Source organism: Manis pentadactyla, chromosome 3 (assembly GCF_030020395.1).
Source record: "Manis pentadactyla isolate mManPen7 chromosome 3, mManPen7.hap1, whole genome shotgun sequence".
NCBI lineage: Eukaryota > Metazoa > Chordata > Mammalia > Pholidota > Manidae > Manis > Manis pentadactyla.
In genome coordinates, this window is record NC_080021.1 from 45,539,620 (window position 1) to 45,564,775 (window position 25,156).

At 36.2% G+C, this 25,156-nt stretch overlaps 1 protein-coding gene across 7 annotated transcripts in view; it reads right to left on the reverse strand.

Moving 5' to 3' along the window:
* The window catches only part of DPY19L4 (dpy-19 like 4), an 81,765-nt gene extending 64,121 nt beyond the window's left edge, over positions 1-17,644 (reverse strand). For 5 of the 7 annotated variants that reach the window (XM_057497886.1, XM_057497888.1, XM_057497887.1 and 2 more), the window contains exons 1-7: positions 17,176-17,644; positions 15,116-15,157; positions 12,472-12,582; positions 6,347-6,471; positions 1,597-1,687; positions 1,224-1,345; positions 973-1,118 (exon numbers count right to left, since the gene is read on the reverse strand). In XM_057497886.1, the coding sequence (XP_057353869.1) occupies positions 973-1,118; positions 1,224-1,345; positions 1,597-1,687; positions 6,347-6,471; positions 12,472-12,582; positions 15,116-15,157; positions 17,176-17,617 (1,079 nt within the window). In that variant the 5' untranslated portion in view covers positions 17,618-17,644. Of the gene's footprint in view, positions 1-972; positions 1,119-1,223; positions 1,346-1,596; positions 1,688-6,346; positions 6,472-10,028; positions 10,187-12,471; positions 12,583-15,115; positions 15,158-17,175 lie in introns of those variants that run through there. The other 2 variants (XM_057497884.1, XM_057497889.1) reach the window with 2 other exon arrangements.
* Between the last annotated feature and the right edge of the window lie 7,512 nt (positions 17,645-25,156).

Here is a 25,156-nt window from a genome sequence, read left to right on the forward strand (position 1 = left end):
GGTTTAGTCCTACTGAATCAATGAAAGTCCTTAAGTTGAGAACGATGCTTACAAAATACCAGGAAGGTTTTTTTTCTTTTTTGTCACTGAGACAGCTACTAAAACCACCTCTTACTTAGAAATTGGTAATTTCAGTGAAATTAAGCATTTTCCATGACTAATAGCAATTTAAAGGTTACCAAAGAACCCTGGTTAGTAGAGAAAAATTCTACCTTTGAAGAATAAAGAATGTGCCTAATGAAAATAGAACAACTTTCTTTTATAAACCTTAATAAAAGTTACTAATTTCAGCAAAGATTATCAACTGGAGTTATAACCCTTATGTAAATGGTTAACAGTGAAAAGGACAGTCATTTGGTGCCCCAAAACATCACTGAGATTAATTTCTGGTCATATAGGAGAACAGAACTATTCACTGGGAAGATCTGCCATCCCCCAAACCAGTAGCGAATCCCAGCTTCACCAGGGTTAGGCCAACTAAATGCTGTAACTTCTAATGTCATGGAACATGAAAACTCACCACCTATGATATATTCAAACCAGAATAATTTATATTGAACCCATCAAGCCTTTACATGTAACTTCCAGCTTGTAAAAACACAGGAAATAGAGAGGAAAGCCAGATTACAGTACACAGAAGCAACAAGAGAACTCCAGAAGCTGGGACATTCTGTAGGATAAAGGTCTTGGTTCCTTCAGCATAAAAAAAGGATGTTAGATTTGATTTCCCCTTTTGCACCAGCTGCAGAAAGCTCTCCACTTTTAAGGGCTCATATGATTAGATCAGGCCCACCAGGTAGTCCTCCTACATTAAGGTTAACTATGACATTTAACACAACATAATCATAGGAAATATCACATTCACAGGTGGGGATTAGGGTATGGAATATTTAGGGAGAGGGGAGCATTTCTGGAACTGACTACCACAGCTATAAAAAAATTGTAAAACTTAATAAAAAACACCTTTCTTACCTGTTAATGATGAACCATGCGACAGTAAGCATTCCTGCTAACCACGTTCCACTCATAAGCCAACTTGTAACAAATAAAGCAGTAACATATATTCCTTGCAATCCAAAAACAATCCCAATGTAGAAATACACAGGCTCAATAATCTCCTAATTGGAAAAAGAGAGAGGAGAAAACAGGATGACACTACATAATTTTAAGGATTCACAAATATGTGAAAAAATAAATATTAAAGTCAAAAGAAAAACACGTACATTGCTACCAGTTGCTTGATATAAAACGCTGGCAATAAGTTCTGGATAGAGAGACATTTGCTGCACTGCGTTTATAGTCTTCAGAGACACAGTTTTGTTATTGTGTGTCAGTTCATAAACACCTAAAGACAGAAAATTTTCTCCAGATTATTTATGCTTTTTTTATAGTAATTAAACGTGTCATTCATATGTCATTAAATATTTTAAATTATTATCAAGAAACATCTCAAAATATACTCTGTGCCTCACATTCCCAATTTTTTTACTAAGTACAAGAAAGAGCAAATCTCCCCATTCAAGGGCTCCCACATAGAAGAACAATGTTTAATCTTAGAAAATATTGTTATTAAAAATACAAAGATGATTTTTTTACCTCTTTCAAATGAAGGTGCCTTTAACATATCTTTATAATAAGAGTAATAAATGGCACTGTCACCCTGAAATGTGATTTCCCGTTCAAGCTCCTAGAAGAAAATGAGATGATTATTAAAATACCAGTATCCTAAATTTCAACTGCAATCTTCTTTCTCTCTTCTCATCTTCTGAACTAGTGCCTTTATTTTTCCTTCTATTCAAAGACGTTTGAATTTCCTTTCACTAGTGGCCACATTAATCAGGTTAAACGTTTAAATCATCTGGCAATCACTTCAATGAAACAACTAAGATTTAAAATAGATTGTAACTCACAACTCATTTACCTATTATATATATAAGGAAAATCTAGAACAAAAACCAAAAGAAAAGCCCTAAGGCAGGTAATAAAAAAATAATACCTACTATGTATAAGGAAAATCTGGAAGGAAAATTTAAAAAATAGGCCCTAAGGACAGCAAAAATAGTAAGGCAGGTAATAAAAAATGATGGTGGAGGTGTTAGAAGTCCACAATGAAAAGATAAGTTTGAGAAAAAAGTAGTATTTCCTATTGCTTTTCATTTCACTATGTATCCAGAACAACAAGTCCTTAAGTATACTTTTCAAGAACAGCAGTTATCCGAAAATCCATCAACACCATCCACCACATCAACAAAAAGAAGGACAAAAACCACATGATCATCTCCATAGATGCTGAAAAAGCATTCAACAAAATTCAACATGCATTCATGATAAAAACTCTCAAAAAAATGGGTATAGAGGGCAAGTACCTTAACATAATAAAGGCCGTATATGATAAACCCACAGCCAACATCATACTGAACAGCAAGAAGCTGAAAGCTTTTCCTCTGAGATTGGTAACAAGACAGGGATGCCCACTCTCCCCACTGTTATTCAACATAGTACTGGAGGTCCTAGCACAGCAATTAGACAAAACAAAGAAATATAAGGAATTCAGATTGGTAAAGAAGTAGTCAAATTGTCACTATTTGCAGATGACATGATATTGTACATAAAAAACCCTAAAGACTCCACTCCAAAACTACTAGAACTAATATCAGAATTCAGCAAAGTTGCAGGATACAAAATTAACACAAAGAAATCTGTGGCTTTCCTATACACTAACAATGAACTACTAGAAAGAAAAATCAGGAAAACAATTCCATTCACTATAGCATCAAAAAGAATAAAATACCTAAGAATAAACCTAACCAAGGAAGTGAAAGATCTATACCCTGAAAACTATAAGACATTCTTAAGAGAAATTAAAGAGGTCACTAACAAATGGAAACTCATCCCATGCTCCTGGGTAGAAAGAATTAATATTGTCAAAATAGCTATTCTGCAAAAAACAATATACAGATTCGATGCAATCCCTATCAAATTACCAACAGCATTCTTCAATGAACTGGAACAAACAGTTCAAAAATTCATATGGAAACACCAAAGACCCCAAATAGCCAAAGCAATCCTGAGAAAGAAGAATAAAGTGGGGGGGATCTCACTCCCCAACTTCAAGCTCCACTACAAAGCCACAGTAATCAAGACAATTTGATACTGGCACAAGAACAGAGCCACAGACCAATGGAACAGAACAGAGACTCCAAACATTAACCCAAACATATATGGTCAATTAATATTCGATAAAGGAGCCATGGACATACAATGGGGAAATGACAGTCTCTTCAATAGGTGGTGCTGGCAAAACTGGACAGCTACATGTAAGAGAATGAAACTGGATCACTGTCTAACCCCATACACAAAAGTAAATTCGAAATGGATCAAAGACTTGAACGTAAGTCATGAAACCATAAAACTCTTAGAAAAAAACATAGGCAAAAATCTCTTAGACATAAACATGAGTGACCTCTTCTTGAACATATCTCCCCGGGCAAGGAAAACAAAAGCAAAAATGAACAAGTGGGACCATATCAAGCTGAAAAGCTTCTGTACAGCAAAGGACATCATCAATAGAACAAAAAGGCATCCTACAGTATGGGAGAATATATTCATAAATGACAGATCTGATAAAGGCTTGACATCCAAAATATATAAAGAGCTCACACACCTCAACAAACAAAAAGCAAATAATCTAATTAAAAAATGGGCAGAGGAGCTGAATAGACAGTTCTCTAAAGAAGAAATTCAGATGGCCCACAGACATATGAAAAGATGCTCCACATCACTAATCATCAGAGAAACGCAAATTAAAACCACAATGAGATATCACCTCACACCAGTAAGGATTGCCACCATCCAAAAGACAAACAACAACGAATGTTGGCGAGGTTGTGGAGAAAGGGGAACCCTCCTACACTGCTGGTGGGAATGTAAATTAGTTCAACCATTGTGGGAAGCAGTATGGAGGTTCCTCAAAATGCTCAAAATAGAAATACCATTTGATCCAGAAATTCCACTTCTAGGAATTTACCCTAAGAATGCAGCAGCCCAGTTTGAAAAAGACAGATGCACCCCTATGTTTATCGCAGCACTATTTACAATAGCCAAGAAATGGAAGCAACCTAAGTGTCCATCAGTAAATGAATGGATAAAGAAGATGTGGTACATATACACAATGGAATATTATTCAGCCATAAGAAGAAAATAAATCCTACCATTTGCAACAACATGGATGGAGCTAGAAGGTATTATGCTCAGTGAAATAAGCCAGGCAGAGAAAGACAAGTACCAAATGATTTCACTCACCTGTGGAGTATAAGATCAAAGAAAAACTGAAGGAACAAAACAGCAGCAGAATCACAGAACCCAAGAATGGACTAACAGTTACCAAAGGGAAAGGGACTGGGGATGAGGGTGGGAAGGGAGGGATAAGGGCAGGGAAAAAGAAAGGGGGCATTACGATTAGCATGTATAGTGTTGTGAGGAGGTAGGGAAGGGCTGTACAACACAGAGAAGACAGGTGGTGATAATACAGCACCTTGCTACACTGATGGATAGTGACTGTCGTGGGGGGCGGGTAACTTGCTGAGGGGGGGAGCCTGATAAACATAGTGTTCTTCACGTAATTGTAGATTAATGATACCAAAAATAAAAATAAAAATAAAAATAAAAAAGAACAGCAGTTATTAATCAGTGCTTTTGAAATCAACTTTCAGCAATAAAAGCAAATCCTAAAATTCCTAAAATTAGGCTATATGGAAACTTGTGCTTTTCATGATGAATCAAGCTTTCATAAATCTACAATCTTTTAAAATGAAAGTTTTATTTTCATGCATAATATTTATTAATACCAAAACAAAAGATATCAAGTTTTCCCAAGTTTGATTAACTGAACTTCCTAAGATATAAATGGGAATTACCTAAAAAAAATTCTATAGTTAAATTGTGTAAAAAGTTGGATTAAAGATAAATAGGTTTCTTTATTGTAAGACTTTTTAGAGTTTCAATGTCCATTATGTACTGTGAATCTCCAAGAGGAAGTCTTTTCCAGATCTATTTGACAAGTGAACATGTTTTATCTCATTTAGAAATTACTAATCTAAATAAATTTCCTTAAGATGATTCTTTATAAATGGAAACAGATTTGTTTCCAAGATTTCAAAGGTGTAAATTCTTAATCAGTGGTTCTCAAATTTAATATGCATATGAGACTACTAGAGATCTTACTAAAAATTTCTGATTAGATTCTGATTCTAAAGTGGGGCCTGAGAATCTATAATTCTATAAAAGCTCCCAGGTGATGCCAATGCTCCTGGCTTATACACAATGCTTTGAAAAACAAGGTTCTTGATGGATGCCTTCTGTATTTTCAAGCTGTTGGTTGTTCTCAATTCTGCCTACACAACAGAAATGCTTGGAAATATTTTGTGGATTACTTATACCAGACACTGCCCCTGCCCCTGCCTAAGAATCTGTAAGGGAGATTATTTTTTGAAAGCTCCCCAGATGATTCTATTGTACATCCAGTGTTGAGAACTACTAATGGTTAATCTGTATAATATTTTCAAGGAAAATGGGTGTCTACAGCAATCCTTTTTTCAAACAATACAGGTATTATTCAGTTAAATGTTTTGGTGGTCTTAGGTAAATCAATGACTTAAAAACATTCAGTCAGTTTGACTACTTGCTCAAAAACAGTTTGGGCTGAAAAAGAAAATCCTTTAGTCAAGTGGTGACACTGTGAACTTTGCCAATGAGTATCGCAAATAAATCTGATTATGAAGGTAGGTCTAAAAATAAACTTTTTAAAGGCTAAATTATGAATTATGAATGTAACTTTAGTAACTAAAGAGTCTGTGGAATATACATGATTTAAAACCAAACACTAAATAAACATTCTAATATGAGGCAACATCTTAATACTGTTATACCTGTTAATCATTTTCAACTGCCCCAAAACATTCAAATCATGTAATCTAAAATGTAAGTATTTTAATGCTGAAACTTTCAGTGATTGTTCCTGAAATGCAAACTACCAAAACTACTAAAAAGGTGACTAACTTCTGTAACAGTTCACTGTCTTCAAAAGTCCCTGGTAAATTACATGAAAGTAATAGGGAAGGAGAGCACCCTCAAAGCCTCTATTCTAGGACCTTGAAATAACATTCTATTGAATTTTTTAAGGTTGATACTGTGATTGTTCTCAAAACAGCTTCTACACAATTTATAATGACTGTAAATAAGAAATCACTTGTCACATTAATTATACATTTATTTTGGCTCCCTGGAAAACACATTACTTAATATTAAATACTAAAACTTTCATATGCTCAAAATTCTTTCTTCTTACCTGCCTGTTGGAAAACCAGAATTTCCGTTCATGGTATGCTGATAAATAGAGAGCATACATCATACCACTAGTAACTGCTGCAAGACAGCCAATGAAAATCTTTGCAAAGCGCTGAAATAATACATCTGAAAAAAGCATATTAAAAGTAATCAGATGTAGATGGTATTTATATTTATGTACTTCTATTTTAAAAAGTAATCAAAAGGTAGTGTATACCCTTAATGTGATATAAATGGCATTCTAACTCTGTGGTCTTTGTCCCCAAAACCCATACCACCCCCAGCCACCAATCTAACCATGAGAAAAACAGAAGACAAATTCCAACAGAGGGGCATCCTACAATATTCTTAACCAGTACTCCTCAAAACTGTCAATGCCATCAAAAACAAGGAAATCCTGAGAAACTGCCACAGCCAAGAGCAGTCTAAGGAGACATGACAACTAAATGCAATGTTCCTGGAACAGAAAAAGGACATTAGATAAAAACTAAGGAAATCTGATTAAAGTATTGACTTTAGTTAAAAGTAATGTATCAATATTGGCTCATTAATTGTAACAAATGTATCATACTAATATAAAACGGTAATAGGGAAAACTCTTTGAGAGTGGCCTCTACCATGGGAACAGTGTACTATCTGTTCAATTCTTCTATAAATCAGAAGACTGAAAAAATTAAAGTCTATTAATTTAAAAAAGGAATAAAGGGAATGTGTTATCACATATCTAAAGGAAAAATACAGTTCATTCAGAGTTACTATTGATATTTTTTCCTTATTAATTTTTTTCTTTATTGAGGAATAACTTACACTATAAACTATAGCTATTTAAAGTGTACAATTCAATGACTTTAAAACATCATGTAAAACTGTTATATGCATGTAATTACTTCTTAATGAAATAACATAAGACACATTTGGATTTTCTACACACAAGATGATTCCTGCTACAGCTATTAAATATATTAAGCACAAGTCTAAGGGCCCAAAGCCCAATGTTCTGTTAGTGAATGACTGACAAGTTTGTAAATCAACTATTTCCAAAACATTATTTAATGAATATTAGTTTGCATAGCATACTAGAGACATTAAATACTTGGCACTAAATTAATGAGAATTATATTCAAAATACATGAAAAACACTACCCAATAAATCAAATATTAGTATCAGTATATTATGTTTAAAATTACTGTTTTCAGTAGCACGTATAAAGCATTTTACCTGACACATAGTAAGAGCTCAGTAAATACTAGCTGTTAGTATCAGGCTACAGAAGCATACCTGTATAAATATATAAGATAGATAATTAAAACAACACTGACATAATGTGAACTACAAAAAATTTGTAAGAAAACTGATCCATTGGCAGCAGTTTGGCAGAAGTATTCCAAAGTTTCTGAACATGTATTTTTCCTGTTTATTAATTTTTTTATTAAGTTTTAGACAATGGCAAATTAATCCTAATTATGAGGAGTTAATTAATCCTAATTATAAGAAATATAATAAACCCAATCCTATATATAAATGCCTTACCTTAATACTAAATATTATGTTTTTGAAAGTTTTTGTAGAGACTCAAAGATGAAATCACACTATCAGTATTTTTTGGTATTTTTAAACGTGTATATTTGGGATAAAGAGCTCTGGGCCCTGGAAATTACTACCTTAAAAATTTATAATTTTAATTAGAAAACTGAAAAACAAAGTATCTGACTTCCAAGTAGGTTATGTTAGTCATAAATCCATCTAATCAAACAACTGTGTGCTCCTGTCTCTTCATTTGTAAAATGCTGATCGTGCACAAAAAAAGAAAAACATGTATACTATATGTGAATATCAATAATACAGAGCACAGCTAAGTAATATTTAAAGCACAGAAAAAGCTAATGACATGTTAAGAAATGTAGAATTCAATTTCACAGAAAGTAAAAAAAAAGAAAAAAGAAAAGCATTAAGTGCATTAAAAAAATAAGCCATACTTGCTGAAATTTTGATAGTTGTATCTATCAGAATTATGCATACATTTTATTTTTACTACATTTTTTCCTATTATCCACATTTCTACCCTGAAAATATATTTTTGTGTCAAGGGAAAAATACTATTTTACAGGAATCTCCAGAATATTTAATTATCTTTTTTCTACTGTATTTTCTAAAATGTTTTAAATGACACTCTATTAGCCAGCTTTCCTGTGATAAAAAAGTGACCCAAACTATCAGTGGCTTACAAAACAAAGGTTTATTTCTCACTCATGTTTACTGTGGGTTTCAGGGCAGTGGTGACTCTCCACCCAATTCCAGACTTCAGCTCAGCTGTGGCCCTTCTCCTTGTACCTGTGGTCAGTCCCTGTTTGGGACATGCTGTTTGCATGTCAGAGAAAAAGAGCAGAAGAACAGGCAGAAAGAAGCACACAATGCCTCTTACAGCCTCTGGTCAGAAGTAGGCTGCCTCCACTCACATTCCACTGGCCCAGCTAAGTCACACGGATAAGCCTGACAATGGGGTAGGGGAGTATCCTTTGCTTCAGAAAGTAACTCCAAATTACAGGGCAATGGCAAGGAATGTATAATCCACTTCTGGGAAGGAAGCAAACATGTGGGAATAATTAAAGGGTCCATGAGGGTCTGCCCCATTTGTCACAAATACTGACTTCCTGGCCAAAGGCAAAATATACTCATTCCTTCTCAAAAAAAGACACCCTAAGAGCTGCTTACTCATCCTGCTTCCTGCATGTAGAAAGTTAGGGACTCATACATCATTTTAAGACCTGAATAGTTGTGTCCTTTTTAATTGAGGCTAGCAGCTCTTTTGACAGTACATGTCTCTCAAAAGCTTAGCCATCAATTCTCCTAGAAACAAAAAACAGATGTCTACAAAAAGATTTGTGCAAGTATGTTCAGAGCAGCCTTATTCATAGCTAAATACTGAGAAGTACTCCAATGTCCAACAAGAAGGGAAAGGATGAAAATTACAGCAACATGAATGAAACTCAAAATGATTATATTTTTAAAGGATGACATACTGAGCTTAGTGAAAGAATCCAGACACAAAGCATGCAAGTTGTATGATTCCATTTATATGAAATCCCAGAATATGCAAAGCTAATTAATCAATATTGATTAGTATCAGAAGAGTGGTTGTCTTGGGCAGGTACAGGGAAAACCTACTAGAAAGGGATACAAAGGAACTTTCTGGGATAATGGACATGTTCTGTATCTTTTTTTCAGCTGTATTCAAGTGTCAAAACTAATTTGATTTAACACCTAAGACTCTATGCATTTATTGAATGCTAATTATAACTTAATTTAAAAAATTAAATCATTCCTTTTTGCACTCGGAAATAGTTGTGACTATTCACACAAGAAAACAATTTCGTTGGCTTTTTACCTACTGACTCCAGTCAGCTCCATGTTCCAGTAACTATACTGAAGTTTCCCCTTACCCATAGGAGGTATGTTTCAAGACCTCCAGAGGATGCCTGAAACCATGGATAGTACCAAAACCTATATATACTGTTTTTTCCTATACACACCTATCTATGATAATGTTTAATTTATAAATTAGGCACAGTAAGAGATTAACAATAACTAATAATAAAAGAACAATTATAACAATATACTATAATAGAAGTTAGGTAAATATGGTCTCTTTCTCTCTGGAGATACCTTATTGTACTGTACTCACCCTTCTTGTGATGATGTGAGATGATAAAATGCCTACGTGATGAGATGAAGTGAGGTGAATGACATACATAGGCATTGTGATGTAGTGTTAGGCTACTACTGACCTGACAGTATGTCAGGATGATCATCTGCCTCCGGACTGCAGTTGACTATGGAGAACTAAAATCACAGAAAGCGAAATAGCAAATAAGGGGGGACCACTGTATCCACAATTTTTTCTAGATATGCCTCTCTCAAAGGTTTAACTACATATTTTTGGAGCTTATTAGACTTTGGTGGGGCCACACTCTTAATTATTTTTCCCTGAGTGCTTTGTCCCACTGAAAGGATTTACATAGGAACTACCTTAATCCATTCATCCATTTTAACAAACTATGTAACAGCCATGCACTTGATTTGGTCATTGCCCTGAGAATTCATCTTAATCAGCATTTGTTACTCAAAGTATTTCTCAATTTTATTCTTTACTGGTTGAGGAGGACAAATAACTCTAACTTCAACACTATAAATTCCAGAAATTATGGATTCTCTATTTTCTTCCTCATTCCCTCTTGCAAAAAGACCAATAGTATTCTAAATTAATCTCTTTCCTGTAATCAAATGGAGCTGATAACCACAGCACTCTAGTTACATTCTGTTTTGCCATCTTGTGTCCTAAATTAATAAAAGATTAGTATTAAAATTGCAAGTATTCACAGGGAATAGTTTTACAAAATGCTTTGTCATTGCATAATATGGATTCTTTTTTTCCCCTAGCTTCCAAATACTTTTCTTGTTGCTAGCTCCTGAATTAAATCTGCAGATGACCCACTGCCAGTATCTTATTTGGACAAAAATACATAAATGGGCCCTCAATACTCAAAACAATTTGAGAAAGCTGTTGAGCCCCTAAGGATGGCATATTCTCCAAAGCCATCTTCAGATACGGTTCAGGAAGATAATGGAAAAGAAAGGACCTCCAGATGGTGGAGCCAAGAGCCACAGAAAACAATGAAGTTGGAAGCTACTCCCAAGGAAAACAACTGGGAAATCAAGAAACACTCTCTACCTGAGTAAGGAGACCTCATATTTACCTAGTAGGATTTCAGAACTGCTAAGGACCAGTGGCTGTTGTGTGTCTCTCACTCTTCCTCTTTTTGGGACCCTTTGGTTACCCTGTTCCTATCCAACAATGTACAATCGGAGAGGAAGCATGTGCAGGAAATAGCTAACACAGCAGGTCTACAACTGCTTTGCTGAGAAAGGTCTGTTTGAAAGGTAGGCTTTGTACTGGCATCTGGGAACTTGGACTTCAGGAGGGTTCCCACCATTCTCTAACTGATGAGTGGTTTACTGTGCCTCATTATTTGTACAAAAATGTAGTTCATACTGACCACTTTACTTCTGGGAGTCTAGAGTCTGGGTATACAGTAGGCAGACAGGACATGACTAGCTGCCAATAAAAACCCTGAGCAGTCACTAATGAGCTTCTCTGGTAGAAAACAATTTACAAATGTCACAACTTGCTGCTGAAGAAATTAAGCACATCCTAAGTGACTCCACTGGGAGAGGAATCGTGGAAGCCTGTGACTAGTTTCTTATGGACTTCAGCTAACTGGCCTTTTTCCTTTGCTGATTTTGTTTTGAACTTTTCATTGCAATAAATCATAGCTATGAATTCAATTACATTCTGAGTCTTTCTAGCTAATCACTATCGGGATGATTTTGGAGATCCTGGATACAGAGCAGATAACCGGTCTTTTAAATTCACATGTCTCTGAATCAGAATGAATTAAATCTGGCTTTGCTATAGATAAGATGACCTTGGGCTTCAAGGCTGATGGCATGACTGAATATGACTGAGTATCTTCCTTGGAGCTGGAAAGGTAGTGAATGTATTTTGTCTGAGGGTGAGACATAAGTGCTCACGACCAAAAGGACAAAATGTGGTAGCCTGTTACTTTTATTCCAACTATTTTATCCTTTCCTACAAAAAGATTATTCATCCCTGCCCACTCCCATGTAACTTGCAATGCTTCTCTAGTCAGAGTATACTCCCCCATCTCATTTGCTGGGATGATTATATGATTCATTTGCTGGGATGATTATATGATTTGTTTGGGTCAAAAGAATGTGACAGGTGAGTGTGCCAGTTCAGCAGAAACTTTAAGAGGTACTGCCTGACTCTGACTGCTCTCCTGCTGTTTCCTTCTGACACAAAAAAATCATGTACCAAATCGGGACTGTTCCTTCATGACACAGGAACCTACACCAGCCAACCTGCTGGCATTACCAGAAATAAATGTTTGTTGTAAGCCAGTGAGATTTAGGAGTTGTACAGAAAAACCTAATGAGAGTTGAGTGGTATCACCACATACTTGATCTTTGAAATATTAATGTAAAATATACAACATTGCATAACTATTTTTGTAGTAGTACAAAAATTATAAATTTACCAAACTTACATTTTGGAGGTCTTTCAGGAACTGGAGTGTCACTGATTTTTTCTTCTTTGGCAGAGTCCTTATTTTCTGAAGACTTTGGCTTTTTCCTTTGGCGCAGTTCTACAGTTGGTCCTTAAAATATTTGAGAAGTAATTGCAGTGTATGCATCAAACTGTTCTAATATGTACCCAAACTGATTAACTTTTATTATACTGAGGCAAGAATCACACAGAAACCTATCAGCACGAAATATAACTTCTTCCACAATTATTTTACCACTCCCCCGAACACTGTCTTTCATACAAACAAAAAGCTAATACAGTTCCCACCTCTCACCTGGGCTTTCAGAGTCCTATTGATAAACCAGTGAGTATTTCTCCTGAGATAATATTATTTTCAAAATATCCCCAAATAAGTAAACTCTTCCAGAACGACTGAGGAACAAGGTGTTTAGTAAATTAGCTTATTTTTCTAGTCATCTGAAAGTATCACAAAAATCACTCATGGATTTAAAATTTTTTAAATTAAAATATAATAAAATACATTGGTCATAAAACTGCTTCATTTTTTTAGTACTTCTGACTATTCTGCAGAATTTCACAATTCTGTGGTATTATCATTGTACAGTCTTATAGATTAAAGTATTAGAAATAGGCTGAATCTATAAATATCCCTATCTGTGGAAAGCTCTCAGAAAATTTCCCAGTTTTAAACTGCCTTTTCAGTGTTAATAAAAATGTAATGCAGAAGATATCTTCAAACCTACAAACCAAATTCCAAATTACACAAGAATTTGCTATGTTCGATTTAACTACTTTTCCTTCCTAGAATTATCTTTTGGGATAGACTGACAGTCCTGTAGATACAGTGTCTTGTCAAGTTTATAAGGTGGTAAGAGAATTTATTTCCTTTATAGGAGCAGAGGAGAGTGTTTTCTTTTTTCTTAGTAATGACTTTAGGCTATGAAATGTGAGCCTAAAAAGAGAAGTCAAAATAGGAGAAAGGAAATCAGCTGCTGTTTCTGCTAATCAGATGGAGGGTTTTCTGGCTTTACTGTGGAAAATGAATAAACTACATTTTTAAGCAGCTTCAAAGCAGATTCATCAAAATATTGTATATTTAGTTGATCAGTCTGTGACTAGTCTAATTTGTAACCACTTCTATACTATCATTTATTTTGTAGTTGTCTTAAGTACTAGAGACAGTGAATAGATGAGAAAATGATATTATTATTAAATTTTTATTTTTGCATACAAATCTGGATCAATTAATAAATATTATTATATTCCTTCTTCATATGCCCTTTTAAGTTCCTTCTCTTAAAGCAAAAGTTAGAAGGGGTCAACAAGAATGAAGATTTATGTAAAGCCAAATAAAGTATTTAAATAAAAGTTATTCTTTTTAATTTTACTAAAAAAGAATGCAAGGAAAAAATATAACCCTAAGAAGTTTACTTAGTAGTTACACTTGCATGATTAACACATTAAGAGCATTGCATTTTTAAAAAATTTAACGGGATAATTTCAGAAAGCAAGTTAACAAATCTATCGAGGCAGTTAAATATATGTGACCAATGGGCTAGGTTTAAGTCTTTTAATTAGCATCTAAAAGCACACATATAAGATAAAGATAAACTGGTAAGGGGACACTCACATAAAAAGTGTTCCTTACAAAAAGCTACCATTTTCATTTGTAAAAATTTTCTTCATAAAATAAATCACTGACCCCCCTATACAGAATTTTATTGTTGTCAACAACCATTTGATCAATAAATATGAGATGCCCTCACACACACACACACACAAAAATATATATATATATACACACGCACTTCCAATTGTAAAATAAATAAGTAACTGGGATGTAATGTATAGCATAAGGAATATAGTCAAAATATTGTAACAACTTGGTATGGTGATAGCTGGTACCTAGAATTATCATGTATATAAATGTTGAATCACTGTGTTGTACACCTGAAACTAATGTAATACTGTGTGTCAACTAAAAAATAAATAAATAAATAAATAAAATAAATCACTTCACAGAGATTTTAAAGTGTTTTCTTCATACATATAAATGGATTTTAGTTATAAAAGTAAAATTCATACAAAAATTCTCAAATCATTCATGAATTAATCTTACAAGACTCTATATTAGCAATGATCAAGAACTATACACATAAATAATCTATAAAGGATTTATAACAGTATTTTCTTGATTATGAGATACATGTTAAGATACTAAACATTTTTTCAAGGGGAAGAAAACACTGTTTCATTAAATGCATGCACTGATTTCAAGACACATTGATTTCAGGAGAATTAAATTGTGGGAGCAAGAAGTGCAACATGGGAAATACAGTATTTGTTTTACCAATCTCTTCAACCTTGTCCCTAAAACTAATTATTTGCCTGTTACCAAGAAACCAAACTGACTGGGTGCAAATTTCACTTAATTTCCTTTATACTGATCTTACAGTTTCATAATTGAAAGACAAAGCCAGGAATCTCTAGGTGGAAAAGCAGCAAAGCAAAGCAATGAACCAAGTAGATTAATTCTAACAAGAAAGCTCTCGGATATAATTCAGGTTTCCTTTTCCCTACTTTTAGCATTGTAAAGAAAAAGTCAAACTAAATGAAAATGATAATATAGCCACAAAAATAAGCTGCTATTTCAGTCTCTGGTCCAGTGATCTTCACATGAGATACTATGGATAAAAACAGGCTTCAAATTACCCCCAAAGATTTGCAGTTAGTCAGAAAAGAAAAAATATCAAGAAACGTTTTAAAATATTGCAAACAAAGATAAACCTAGGCAACAAATGGAATTACCTTCTTCCTTACCAACTACAAATAGCTTTGGCATTGAAGCTCTTTTTAGGTAGTGTGTCTTAAATTTAGATCAGTTTTAACACTCTGAAAACTCAAGAAAGAGGTGGCAAATATGAAGCCAGTGTGAGCACAGGGGCAGGGCAGCAGGACAAGGGGCAGCAAACAATTTTTTTTAAATCACTTTCAATTTTCAAACAACTGAATTCTTTTTTTTTTTTTATTTTCTCCAAATCTGAGGGTTCCTATTTATTTATTTATTTATTTATTTATTTATTTATTTATTTGTAGATAATTATTTTTTATTGAAGGGTAGTTGACACACAGTATTACATTACATTAGTTTCAGGTGTACAACATAGTGATTCAACATTTATATACATGATAATTCTAGGTACCAGCTATCACCATACCAAGTTGTTACAATATCTTGACTATATTCCTTATGCTATACATTACATCCCGGTTACTTATTTATTTTACAATTGGAAGTGTGTACTTTTTTTTTGTTTGTTTGTTTGTTTTGTTTGTGAGGGCATCTCTCATATTTATTGATCAAATGATTGTTAACAACAATAAAATTCTGTATAGGGAAGTCAATGCTCAATGCACAATCATTAATCCACCCCAAGCCTAATTTTCGTCAGTCTCCAATCTTCTGAGGCATAACAAACAAGTTCTTACATGGAGAACAAATTCTTACATAGTGAATAAGTTACATGGTGAACAGTACAAGGGCAGTCATCACAGAAACTTTCGGTTTTGCTCATGCATTATGAACTATAAACAGTCAGTTCAAATATGAATACTCATTTGATTTTTATACTTGATTTATATGTGAATACCACATTTCTCTCTTTATTATTATTATTTTTAATAAAATGCTGAAGTGGTACGTAGATACAAGATAAAGGTAGAAAACAGTTTAGTGTTCAAACAACTGAATTCTTGAAACTATCTCTTTGCACTCTTGGTTCGATAAGGTTTACCTCTAAATTAGATCACATTCACAAGTCCACTCACTAAGGTAAAAAAGTTGTTTCCCACCAGAATGCAAAATCTAACTGCTCAGTCAAGTGACACTATCAAAATATACCTGTTTCTGAAACTAGCATGGATATCATGAAGTTACTATAACATTTCTGTAATATCTATCACTAGCTGATAAGTTCCTCCCACCTTCCCATTTTTCTCTCATGCCTATCATTTTCTTTGAATAAATACTGCTGAGTTAATTTTCTTGGCATCGGCCCTATGGGGGCATAGCCATCTTTCTGCAGCCCACACACTTTCACCCTCAAAGCTCTCCTCCCTTCTCTCACATCGTTAGTCCTTTGCATCTCTTCCTAACCTGCAAGTGAACTTGGCCTTCTTCAGTTACTGCTTGTTCATCCCCTCCCAATTCACCTTTCCACGTGTGTTCCCAAATCCCTGCCTCCTTTCATGCCCTTGGCGGGCGGCTCCTCACCAGGTGACTTTGTACTTGTCAGTACCCACAGACCTCTGCAGAGCACATTCAGAATGAGGGGCATTTCGTTAAGCAACCCTCACTTTCAAAAATGCACTCAGTACTTACGCCTACATCTTCTTAACCAAACTATGCCCCCACCCCATATCTGCTCAAATCCTCCCTCTCAACCCCCCCCCGCCCCCACACACACACAGCTTCTCTTCCTACCCGATTCCCAACTTTAGGCTCCACCTCTCTTCCCACTTCGGCGGGTAGAACTTTGGGCCATTCACTCTGCTCCTCCTGAATTTCTCCGCAAACCTCCGCCCTCCCCGCGCGGCCCCGGCAGCCCGCCGCCCGCCGCCCAGGCCTCTGGGCCCCTCGTGCCCCCGCCGCTCTCCCCGGGACCTCGGTCGGCAGCTGGCGCGCTGGACCCCGGGCCGTCACCTTCTTCCTCCGCCATGGTCTCCACGGGGACCGGGGCGCCCCTCCGGCTCCCGCGCGGGCCCGGAGCCTCCCGTCCTCGGCGTCGCCGAGCCCCTCGGCTGCCCCAGGGCCGCTCCCGACCGCCGCGCCCCCACTTCCTGACCCGCCCCCCTCCGGTGTCGCCGCCAACTGCGTCCCCCCGGGCGGCCCGGGAACCGGAGAGCCGGGAGCGGAGGGCGGCCGGAGCGTTCCGCCGGCGCGCCTGGGCGGGCCTTGGCAGGAAGGCGACCCGACGCCGGTGGCGCCGCCCACGGCTGCCGGTTCGCGCGCGCTCAGCTCCGCGAAGGCGAATCGGAGGGTCCGGGTGCTGCTCCCCGACTCGCCTGGCCTGTGCAAACCGTGGGAGTCCGAGCGTGCCTTCTGCGACTTTCGCGATTTGACGCAGAAGGGCACAGAATAGCATCAGCTACTTTTTAGATTTTCCAGATCTAAACCCACCTCCGCCCCATTTTACAGAGAGGAAACTGAGGTCCCGCGAGGCATTAAATCACAGAGCTAGTCAGAACTTAAACCCAGGGCTCCGAACTGAGCGCCTGCATGGCCAGGGGGATTTCCGAGAGCGGCAAAATTTCTGGTTGGCGCTTGTCCAATAGTAAGCCACTTGACCGTTACTAGAAGGAAGCTTGTCCTTGGGACTTAGTGGTTTTAACCACCCAAACTGGTTAAACAAATTCATTTGCATTTTATGATATTATGTAAAAAACCAGTAGTACTGTGGCCAATAAGGGGGGCGGGGCGCGTTTAGACATTCTATTACACAGCAATGGACCAAGGTTTTATTTTGCTTTCCTGTTTATGTCTTCACTTTTACTATACCTGGCATTGTCCAACAAATACCACAACCTTTTCCCCAGAAGTACTCAGAAATATATTCAGAAACTGACGAAATGCCCTTTTTAGAGCGAGAGAAAAAAGCCAAGAACTCCCTGAAGTCATGGGGTAATTATGTCTGCTCCATTCTTAGCAGGCAGCAAGATTCTCCTAAAAGCTTCTTTGTCAAGGTAGGCTGTTTGGGAAGAAGCTATCAATGCAATGCAAAAGCAGTTACAGGAAATTCTTTTCTGCCTTTGGTTGCCTGTAAATATGTTTTGCCATCAAACAACAGTGGCCCAGAAGTCAGAAACAGTGCAGGTTGCCAGTGGAGCAGAAAAGGCCTGAGTCAAAGCAGAGAACAGTGTATGGAACTTGAAAACTGCAAGGTATGGTGGGCCCCTGGACATGGACAGCAGATGCCAGAGTGTCCTTATTAGATGAAGTGCCCTGCAAGAGCTTCACCTCATGGGAGAACAAAGTTCTCCATGGAGGGAGTCGCAGGGCCACTGTTTTCCAAGTCAAGGGTTTTGATGTCTATTCTCCCTATGGTTCCTTCATGATTACCTTAAGATGACTGATGGACTTAATTGTAAATGTATGTGCACTATACAGTAGTGAATAAAGTAAAAAAGTAGCTTCTTAAAATGAAATGGAAATATGAAAGAAGAGAAATAATTATTCTATCTTTAGATAGAAATTAGTGGGATAATGTTTGTGTTCCCTAATAGAAACATTGTTCTTCTCTTGAGTCCTAAGTAGAACTTCCACATAAACCTAATGAGAATAGAGCATTGTGTTACCCCATCTTCCATCTCCTGTTTTGCTGTAAGAAAAATAGGCCATTTTTATTCCAAAATACATACTGTATCCAAAATACTCCTAACTGCTCAAGATGTTGTAGGCATTATAGCTGAGTCTTCAATTGGTCACTCCATAATTCCCTAAAACCAGCTCCTTCCAGATGGTAATGCACATAATTCATTGATGCATGGTGTGAAGATAACTTCCAATGATAACTTGATTGACTATTCTACCACTGTAAACCATGGGCTGCAGTTTCCTGTCCAAAATTAGAAGGGTCATTTCATTACCTTTGACCAATCCTAAATACCTCCCCTTTCCTCAAATAGTCTTTCATTTACAATCTAAACTCAAAGAACAATATGATTTTCTTCCACCTCTAGAAATTTAAGGACCCTTTTTGTATGCAATGGATATTTTTATGGAGTGATATAAAATGTTCTTTGTTTTAAGATTTTAAGTCTTTAGCAAATGTAGTTTAGGAAGGTATTGTGACACACTGGTTAAAGAATAAAGACCTGGAATAAGAAAATGCAAAGAAAAATGTTCATAGAGAATGAATTCAAAAGATGTTGGAGACAGCAATTCCACTTCTGGGAATTTACCCAAAGAAAACAAAATTACTAATTTAAAAAGATATGTGCACACCTGTGTTTATCGCAGCATTATTTACAATAGCCAAAATACAGGAACAACCTAAATGTTCATCTATAAATGAGTGGATAAAGAAGATGTGGTGCATCTCTATAATGGAAAATTACTCAGTCATAAGAAAGAATGAAATCTTGTCATTTGTGACAACATGGATGGACCTAGTATTATACAAAGTGAAATAAGTCAGAGAAAGACAAATACCATATGACTTCAGTTACATGTGAAATCTAAAAAACAAAAGAATGAGCAAAACAAATAGATTCATAGAGAACATACTGGAGGTGCCATAGGGGAGGGATGTCAGGGGATGGGTGAAATAGGTGAAGGGGGAAAAAATTAATGACAATGTTTGGGATCTTCGCCTGGGGAATGGTTACATGAGTGTATACATGTCAAAATTCATTGAACTGTACACTAAAATGATGACATTTTAGTGTATGTACCTTGATTTTAAAAAAAAGATGCTGATAAAATATATAGCACCTAATGACAAATTGGATGGGATAAATGACTGGCTGAACTGAAAATGTTTCCTGAGGTTTCTGTCTTGAAATTAATCATGTGCTTCTTTATGCCAAGTACAATGCTCTGCCAGGATATGAGAAGAATATAAAACAAAAGTCCCTGACAAGTTACCTACTTGAAACCAAAAAAATACAAGCAAGGCTATTTCAAAAACATTCTTTTATCAAATGCTTCATCTTATTATTTGTAACAGTATTAGTATGAAATCCTTGTATCAGTTCATCTTTTCTTCTTTTAAAGATAGGAATTTTATTTTATTATGTAATAAAATCTTGATTATCCATTGATGAACACTTATTCTCAAACACCATCTCCTTTGTGAAGTCTGTACTTAATGTGTTCAATTCATCTTTGAAAACACTTAACACTCTTACTGCCATTATATTTTGGCTTGTACTTTGTTCATGTTTTATCCCCATCTCTTCAACTCTTTAAAACACATTGTAGACAAATATTTTGGTAACTGACTTAAAGGTTGTTGATAATTGCAAGAATTGCCTGTGGGTGTAGCTTAGATGATCATAAATTGTGTATTTTGCACTATCCAAGAAAAATATCCCATGATTTGAAGTTGTTTTGGTCACTAGTTCTGATTTGACATTGGATTAAGGTGGGATTTTCCCCCTATACCTTTTCTTTAAAAAGAGGGGTAAGGTGGCCTATTGTCCATTGCTCCTACAAGCAGGCCTCATTGTCTGAGGCTGTGCTTCAGTGCCTCCTAAAGAGATTTTCCCTATTATCCCTCATCATAAGGATTTGTTGTCTGTTTTTCCCACCTACTGGAAGAGCTACAATCATACAAACCAACAGAGTCAAACTAAACTACATAATTCCCTCAGGGTTGGATACATTAAACAATGTGTATTCTATTTAAATATTTTTGATTTGGATATATTAGACATCTGAGGACATTTTCTGAAGTTCGGTTTTTTCTAGAGTTAAAACTTCTTTAGGAAGAGGTTTTTGACAAAATTGGTCATATAAAACAGTGCTCATAAATAAAGCAAAGCATTATTGGTGCTTAGTGGCCTATTATGGAGATTTTTCCAGGCAAGACTTCTACTTTAGTAGACACATGCCGACTTTGTACCAAGATTCCTTTCTCTCTTCTTTCAGATAGTAAGCCTCTCAATATGTGTGAAATTGAATTGAATTGAATTATATTAGGGTTTCCAGATGAAATATAGGACATTCTAATATAAGTATGTCCTGTGCAATATTTGGGCCATACTTAAATTTGTTGTTTTTCTGAAATTCCCATTTAACCAAGTGTCCTGTTTTTGTTTTGTTTGTTTGTTTTTGCTAACTCTGGCAACCCTGTTTACATGGATTGAGACTGCCCCACTAGCAGCCACCTAGCATTGATTGCTCTCAGGCCTCTGGACACCTATAAATAACAGATTAAATTCTTTCTTATGTTCTTATGTAGGGGGAAGTCACTTAGATAGTAGATGGACTCTGAGTACCTCAACTGAAAAAAAAATTCAGAAAAAAATCTGCCATCTGTGAAGCCCTGAAACATGAAATTGCTTCTGCTGTTTTCCCATCTACAAAGGCTCAGGCCAGACTCAGAGATGGGCCCGGCCCAGTGCAGTCCTGGGGCTGCCACTGAAATACTCCTCAAACAGCCCATGCATGTGATTTACTGGGCATATGTAGACTTACTGTGTTGAGGGCTAATCACTTTTTAAATTATGGGTATCCTAAAACCAAAACAGCCCAGTGATTTGAGGGGAAAAAATATTTCCCTCCAAAATTATGACTTATCACTATAACAGTTCATGTGTAATAGGGAAACTGCCATAAGATTTTTAATGTCATAAAACTGTTAATCAGTTGTATGATTTAAATACAGTATAAATTTTTTTTAAAACCTGTTAAAATCCTAGAGGAGCATTCTGGCTGAGATGCTGAAAAGCCAGATGTGTCCAGTAGGTGGCAGAAACAGTCACAATCATCACCTTTGGGTAAACTTCATACCAAACTCTCTGGATGTGTATAGCTCAGTGTAAAAATCATACCATTAATAACTGGTTTAATACTTACATTTTAAACATTTTTTTTTCTCTTCAGGCTTCTTGATTATTTTTATTTTAGATACAGCTCTTATAATTAGCACAGAGCTAGATCATTTTATTTCTAAAGTGAACATCTTTAGCTTTTAACTGGCACATCTAAATTGTCATTTTTAACTCCTCTAACAACCAATACCAGGAACTTAGAATACTTAAATTCCTCCTTAACTTAATATGGTATCATTGCCTAGTATCTGTTTTATCTTTACACATTTTTTTTTGTTTTTTTAATTTACACAAAGTAAACTTTTTCAGTACAATTCTGAGTTTTAACACATTCATAGATTTGTGTAATCACCACCACGAACAAGACATATATCTGTCCATCATCTTAAAAAAAATTCCCTTTGTAGTCCAGCCTTCCTCCAGTGCAATCGATGTCATCCACTACTCCATTCTATTTCTATAATTTTGCTTTTACAACATATCATATAAATGAAATCATTCAGTATGTATGAACTCTTTTGAGATTGGCTTTTTCACTGAGCATGTTTTTTTTTTTTTTTTGAGAGGGCATCTCTCATATTTATTGATCAAATGGTTGTTAACAACAATAGAATTCTGTATAGGGGAGTCAATGCTCAATGCACAATCATTAATCCACCCCAAGCCTAATTCTCGTCAGTCTCCAATCTTCTGAAGCATAACAAACAAGTTCTTACATGGTGAACAAATTCTTACATAGTGAATAAGTTCTTACATGGTGAACAATACAAGGGCAGTCATCACAGAAACTTTTGGTTTTGATCACGCATTATGAACTATAAACAATCAGGTCAAATATGAATATTTGTTTGGTTTTTATACTTGATTTATATGTGGATCCCACATTTCTTCCCTTTATTATTATTATTATTATTTTTTTTAATAAAATGCTGAAGTGGTAGGTAGATGTAAGATAAAGGTAGAAAACTTAGTGTTGTACGAGAGCAAATGTAGATGATCAGGTGTGTGCCTGTAGACTATGTGTTAATCCAAGCTAGACAAGGGCAATAAAACATCCACGTATGCAGATTTCTCTCAAAACGGGGGGGGGTGAGGTTCTAAGCCTCACCTCTGTTGATCCCCAATTTCTCACCTGATGGCCCCCCTGTGACTGTGCCTGTCTTAGGTTGTTCCTCCCTTGAGGAATCTTACCCGTCTTTGGCTAACCAGTCATCTTCCGGGCCATTTTAAACATTTTTAAGTGGTGCTAAAGGAAAACAATTTTTGCTGTTTAGCAACATTTATTTATAAAGATTCTTTAAAAACCTGTGTAGAATCCCATTAGTTCCATCTGCAGAAATGAGCATAAATTTGTTCATTCAGCACAGTTATTGTATATATCCCAAGCACCGACTAGTCACTAAGGAAAGAGTGGGAAGAAGATACACACAGCACTGACAACAGTTATGACATAGGGAGCTGATTACAGGGGAGCCCATCTCAGTGAGTCAGGAAAGGCCTTCTTTAGAAAAGTATTTCTAAGCAGCCGTTAATGAAAAGAGGAGTAACAGAAAAGCAAGTGTTTTAAGCAGAGGAAACGAAGACTAAAGCAAGTCACTCTTGCAAAGAACTGAAAAGGTACAACAAAGGGTTGAGCACAAGCGGAAGAGTGCCTCGAAAAAAGGACAGGAGTCAGCTCATGCAATATGCAGTCAGACATGTGTGGATTTTTTTCCTATAGCAAATGGGAAACTTTAATCAAAAGATTAAATGCTTATGTTGTGTTCTTGTCACACACACACACAGAATGAACAGGGTGGGAGGAAATTTTGGGAGGTGATGGATGTTTGTGGCATTGTGATGGTTTTATTGGTGTAAACTTATCTCCAAACTCATCAAGTTGTACACATTAAATATGTACAGCTTTTCATTTCTCAATTATACCTCATAAAGTGTTTTGGTTTTTTTAATATGTAATCAGATTTTTTTTTTTAATCAAAAGGCTTGTTTTTTAAAAGCATTTTGGCAGTAAGGGAACAAATTTGATGCAAGGAGTCCAATATTCCAGGAAAAAAAAAAGTGAGATTCTCGTGACTAGGATGGTAAGAAGAGGAATTTAAAGAATGACTTTAACTCTCAGAGGTATATGGCACTGGCGCCTAAAGTAAAAAGAATGCAAGGAGCAGCAGGTTTTTGATCCCAGAAAGATAAGTTCTATTTTAAGCATGTTGAATTTGAAATGCCTGATGGGATGTCCAAACAGAAATGTCTGTTATATTGTTGGGTGTAGTGCCGCAGCAGTGTGCAAGTAAGTGAATGAATTTGTCTAGAGAATGAATAGATGGAGAAGGTGGCTGAGGAAGGGGCTGTGAGACACACCATCAGGTAGGGAAGGAGGAATCACAAAGGAGGCTGAGAGCCAGAACAAGCTGACAAATTCACATTCATTTTTAAAAATGTTTCTAGTTGCTATCATACAGTGTCAGTTATAAAACACTGGCTCGAATTCTACTGTGTAACCAGCAATTTTGTTACCCATTTATCAAGTCATTTTTAGAACAGCAATATGCAGCTACTGAATAATTCAGCAGCCAAATTAATGTCACGCTGGCAATAAAGTTAAAAGGCAGACCAAAGAAAGGTACACTGTGAAACCCTACTCTGAACCATATTATGTGCAATGCTAGGGAAAGAGCCAGAGCAGATAAAGGAGTAATGGTGAGAGCACTAGTCACATCAGTCTCTAAATCTTGCTTTAAATTCCAGTTCCCTTCCTTTCTGTGCAGATGTGAACAGGTTTCACTTAAGCTATCCTTCCATTTCCTAGTCTATAAAATAATAGTAGTACCTACTGTTAATAGTTTGCTGTGAAGATTCATTTAACCAACATAGTGCTTATTATTGATAGGCATACATGTTCTCAATGGTTTTGTTGTAGCTTATAGCATATGCTTCCAAGGTAATGATTGCTAGCTTGGGATTTGGCCCCAAGTGTCCCTTCACCTTCCACATGAAGGAATTGCACTGAATTGCATTGAAATAAGGACACTGGCCCTTTAATTTAAATCTCAGGCAGGGGCAAGTCAAGCTGTTTGCATCTGAACTTTTTCCCTAGGCCTACACCTTGGGATCTTGGCCTACCAGATTTC